At 33.5% G+C, this 5082-nt stretch overlaps 1 protein-coding gene across 1 annotated transcript; it reads left to right on the top strand.

Moving 5' to 3' along the window:
* The first annotated feature begins 1459 nt into the window (after positions 1–1459).
* LOC21406494 (BTB/POZ domain-containing protein At1g55760) lies at positions 1460–4062 on the top strand. Its single transcript, XM_010094059.2, has 4 exons — positions 1460–1842; positions 2291–2436; positions 2901–3019; positions 3182–4062. Exons 1-4 carry the CDS (start codon positions 1724–1726, stop codon positions 3782–3784), a joined length of 987 nt encoding a protein of 328 aa, XP_010092361.1. The 5' UTR covers positions 1460–1723; the 3' UTR covers positions 3785–4062.
* Positions 4063–5082: the final 1020 nt, after the last annotated feature.

Here is a 5082-nt window from a genome sequence, read left to right as displayed (position 1 = left end):
CCACAAGATGGCGTCATGGTGTCACTATAAGTAGAAAGATGAATAAAGATTACTTGCAATGTTGGGATTCTTGGAAGTATTTTAGCCTCCTTTTGTGGGTCCCACTCAAAGATACTTTTCTTGTCCACTTGTATTTCCTCCCATCAAAGAATTTTCTTTGTTCCTTTCTTCCACTAATTCAATGGAAGCCAAAGAAACCCAGAATTCCTTGCCAAAAAATGAATGCCTTGCATAGTTTGTCTCTAATTAATCTAACAATTTTGGATTTTCTATTGGCAAAAACAATTTTGGATTTTTTTTATTGGCTAATCATAGAGCCTCAGTCTTATGGTCACTTGATATTCACCAGAATAATCTTGACAAATACTCTTTAAAAGTGTATGAATCAAGATTTTTATCTTTTATTCTTAATTTATAATTTTTTAATCAAATAATTATACTAATAAAATAATATTTATCTAAAGTACGAGATAAAAATTCAGACTCATACACTAAAAAACAAATTCTCTCTTCTTTTTTTTTTTTTCTATTCATCAACAAGTGGATGGGATCCATTTCACATTTTTTAAACAAGTAAAAAAAAGGCAAGAGTTTGATAGATGATGATATTATGACGTCATCAGCTTGGTGCTTACACATGAACTATGGTCTTTCGATCAGCTGAAATTAAGCTATTGTTAGTTCATATGTCATTTTCATATTTTATTTTTTTGTCTATTTTTCATGTAAGAAGACGTTTATACACTAATTGCTACTCATAATTAGCCTCACAGTCCTCTTTACCTTCTCCAAAATGAAGTCTAGCAATACAAATAAGCAGGACAAATTCTTATAAAAGTAAGTACATTTATTCCAGTTAGAAATTAAAAAATACGCATATTTCCTCTTCTAACCAAAAAAAAAACAAAAAAAAAAACAAAAAACAAAACTAGAAAATACCTAGAAAAACGCTTGTTCATTCGAATTTTCTACTCTCTCTCTCTCTGTCTAATTTTTACTGAGGGTATAATTGTTTGGAACTTTGGAATTTTTATTTTATTTCCATTGCTGTTTACTTTCTCCAGTCAAGTAGAACATGACAATCCCAGAAGATGTGTTCCATTCCATGCATTTAACCAAGTGGGTCACTCCCCTTCAGAAGGACAAATACTAAAAGCTGTTCAACCATAAAAACAAACCAATAATAATAATGATAACAATAACAATAATAACAATAAAGAACTCATATACTACAAGAATAGATACTTTGCTTCAAAGCAGAAAAAAATTAATAGAAAAAAGAAAACAATAGAAATTCTTTTCCTTTCCAAGCATGCCAATGGACGTACTCAAGCCCATAACACAATGAATAACAAATAAGCCAAGAAACCACAAATAAATAAAACCCACATCCTCAAATCTCCTCTCTTGAAGTGCATTGTAAGCCAACAAAACAAAAAAAAAAAAAACAAAAACATCACAATTTTTTAACCTTTCTTTGAATTTCTTTTCAACACTGGCATAAGTGGCTATGCATATAGAAACTGAGTGAAACAGATTTAAAACAGAGGAAAACAGAGTGAAAAAAAACAGAGGAGAAACAGAGTGTTTTGCCCCCATATGCTTATGAAGAGTGGGAATTGCGGGATCTGTCAACCTGGGAAAGCCGGGAGAGTTCTTCTTGGAAGGTATCTTCGATTGCATCCATGAAATCACCGTGGCCTTATCTTTCTTTTCCGATAGGATGACTGATTCCGCTTACAAAGTCGACACGACGCCGCGACTCGCTCAATGGAGGATCGAGAATTTGGCGTCCTGCACATACCGAAAATCCGATCCTTTCAAGATTGGGAAGTGGAACTGGTAAGTAAAAAAAAAAAGTAGACTTTCTGAATCAATTTTCCATACATCTTATCTCTGTTTGTTAGTAGTGAATGGACACTCAAAACAGGACAAAGGAATCTGACCCAGGATGAAATTGAACTTTGTTTTAGTAGATGAGAAATTTGAGGACAAGAAAAAAGAAACGGATTTTGCTCTATTTTTATATCCTTCATATTTTAGAGTTGAAGAAAACCTTGACAAATTCTTTTTTAATCAATTTTCCATACATCTTATCTCTGTTTGTTAGTAGTGAATGGACACTCAAAACAGGACAAAGGAATCTGACCCAGGATGAAATTGAACTTTGTTTTAGTAGATGAGAAATTTGAGGACAAGAAAAAAGAAACAGATTTTGCTCTATTTTTATATCCTTCATATTTTAGAGTTGAAGAAAACCTTGACAAATTCTTTTTCCTCTAAATTGAAGGCATTTATCTGTGGAGAAGAATAAGGTGTTGTTTGTTAAGCTTTATCCAGAGGTATCAAATTTAACTAGGGATAATCCGCCGATCGCCTCGTTCATCGTTCGAGTCGTCTGTTCCGCCGGCGATCGGAAGTCCTTCACTCATCCAGGTAACCGAAACACTCTAGTTTTCCTTTAAAAAAAAAAAAAGAAAAGAAAAGAAAAAGAAAATCTGTGGCCGTGTTTGGTATAGGAAAAACGTAGAAGGAAAGATAAAAGTAGGAGAAATAATGGATGGGTTCCAGGACAAGAGAGATTAGGCATTGTTTGTTTAGAGTGATTAAATAAATAAATAGATTAAATGAGTGTTTCCAAAATTATGTCTAGAGGACCCAGTTTTGACCTCTCTAAAGATGGGACGATTAGCTGAGGGAATTTACACACCAAACATGACAAGAGAAAGACCCTAATTTTTCTTTCTTTTTTTTCCCATATGAATTATATATCTAATTCTGGGTCATGTTTTCTTTCCCTCTTACCAAATAATGTCTAAAGGATGCCCAACTTAGTTTCCTTTTCCCTATCACAATTTATCAACTCTTTTTTTTTTTTTTTTTTCCATTGTACCATGCAGAAATCAAAGACAAACAGCTCAAGAACAACGACGATTTCATTTGGGCAATTGACGTCCCATTAACTGGAAAATTCATTATTGACGTTGAATTTCTTGATTTAAAAATTGCATCTCCTTGTGTAAGTTCCCTTCATCTATGCTTTTTAATTTCCCAAGTGTATATCATCAAATAGATTTTTAGTAGCTGAATAGAAAAATAGTTAGAAGAATTGATAGCTCGGTTTCAATTCTTCTCGCCTAATTTAAAAATGAAAATTTTTTTTGTGATCGAATATTTTTAGGGCGGCGAACCTTGCTCCATTTGGGCTGACGGGTTCACGCAGAAACAATCAAATGTGACGGCTCTAACATCGTTGGGACGAATGTTGACCGAAGGCATCCACACTGACATCATAATCCACGCTTCCAACGGGAGCATTGGTGCGCATCGCGCTATTCTCGCGGCGAGATCTCCGGTTTTTCACAGCATGTTCTCGCATGAACTCAAAGAGAAGGAAATGTCCACTATAAATATATGTGACATGTCAATAGAGTCATGTCAAGCCTTTCTCCATTACATCTATGGAAACATCCAACATGAAGAATTCTTAGCACATAGGCTAGCCCTTCTTGGTGCCGCGGATAAGTATGACATCGGGGACCTAAAAGAAGCGTGCCACGATAGCCTTCTAGAAGACATTGACGCAAGAAATGTGCTTGATAGGCTCCAAAATGCATCTCTCTATAACTTGCCAAAACTTAAGACTAGTTGCATGAGGTACCTTGTGAAGTTCGGCAAGATATTCGATATCCGCGAAGATTTCAACGCCTTCTTGCTATCGGCGGATAGGGAGCTGATAGCGGAAATCTTCCATGAAGTATTGAGTGCATGGAAAGGTTTCTGAAACTGATCTTTGCTTGCAAAAGAAGGAAAGTATTAAAAATATGTGAAAAGCTTGTGGTATTTTTTTATATCATAGTCCATAAAGATGGATTCTCAGAAGAATTTTAGCATGAAGGATTTGTTGATCAAGAAGATGATTCTTTTGTGCATATTGGATTGATTTTTAGGTATTGATCTTGTTATTTGTAAATATATTGGTTTGTATCGCATAGATATTGTAACTTTGTCACAAAACATTACACATTCTTAAATTATGAAGATTGGATATTATTTATTTCAGATTTTTTTTTTATAAATATTTTAGTTGAAAATAATTTTATGTGTTTGTCCTTGGGGTCTAATTTATGTCATAACCAACTCAACCAACAAAGCCTTTCCATTTATTTACGTAAAGTAGATATTGGCATTTCTTTTCCTCTGCAAAACCTAGGTCAAACTGCTCTTTAAGGTTGTGCATATGAATGTGAAATCAAAATATACCAAAAGTTAGTTACACCTATAGTTGGACCTTTTGCAGAGATAGAATATGGAACAATTAAACGCTCTAAAATAGTATAATGAAAAGCTAACAATTTTGGTATTAGTTTACCAATCTATCCCAAACTCTTAAGCTATTAGGAGGTGGGTCAACAATAGTTTTATACTTTAACACTCCCCTTCACGTGTGGGCTGGACAATGGGCAATCGTATGGGTAAATTAAGTGAAAAGCCCAACATGTGAATATTTAAGCCTGAGATATATTAAAAACCCAGCACATGATAACAATTTAAATAAGGATAAAGAGTGCAATTATGAGAGTTTGAACTCAGGACCTTCCGCTCTGATACCATATTAGTTTACTAATACATCCCAAAAGCTTAAACTATTAGGAGGTGAGTCAACAATAATTTTATACTTTAACAGGAACCATAAAAAGGGGCTTCGTAGTTTCAGTCAATTTTATTCTTTAACAAATATAACAACTAATTGAAATTCATTCAATGAAATAAACTTTAACCATTGCAGTTAAATTTTTTCCTTTCTTTTTCTCTAAGTAAACCATCGAAGTAATTTTAACCATTTACTATTATTGAGGTCTAAAACCAATCTACTATATTCATCGATATTAATAGAATTCCCCATTTTAAAGTAAAAAATATAGTGATTGCTGACTTAGCCTAAAAGATAATTCAACACTCATTATCAGGTTAGAGTTTGAAACTCTTTCCGTCCAAGTTCGAATAATAATAATAAACGCAAAAAAAGGCTAAAATGTATGACTGAAAAACTGACTTGAAAATCAAATATTCCATTAACTT

Source organism: Morus notabilis, unplaced genomic scaffold, assembly GCF_000414095.1.
Source record: "Morus notabilis unplaced genomic scaffold, ASM41409v2 Scaffold337, whole genome shotgun sequence".
NCBI lineage: Eukaryota > Viridiplantae > Streptophyta > Magnoliopsida > Rosales > Moraceae > Morus > Morus notabilis.
Note: the sequence above shows the minus strand (reverse complement) of the source record. Positions and strands in the feature narration are given on the sequence as shown.

Coding starts and splice junctions, on each gene's coding strand:
- LOC21406494 (XM_010094059.2), top strand. CDS start 1,724: ATGACTGATTCCGCTTACAAAGTCGACACGACGCCGCGACTCGCTCAA. Junction 2,437..2,900: donor GAAGTCCTTCACTCATCCAG/GTAACCGAAACA, acceptor TGTACCATGCAG/AAATCAAAGACAAACAGCTC. Junction 3,020..3,181: donor TAAAAATTGCATCTCCTTGT/GTAAGTTCCCTT, acceptor GAATATTTTTAG/GGCGGCGAACCTTGCTCCAT.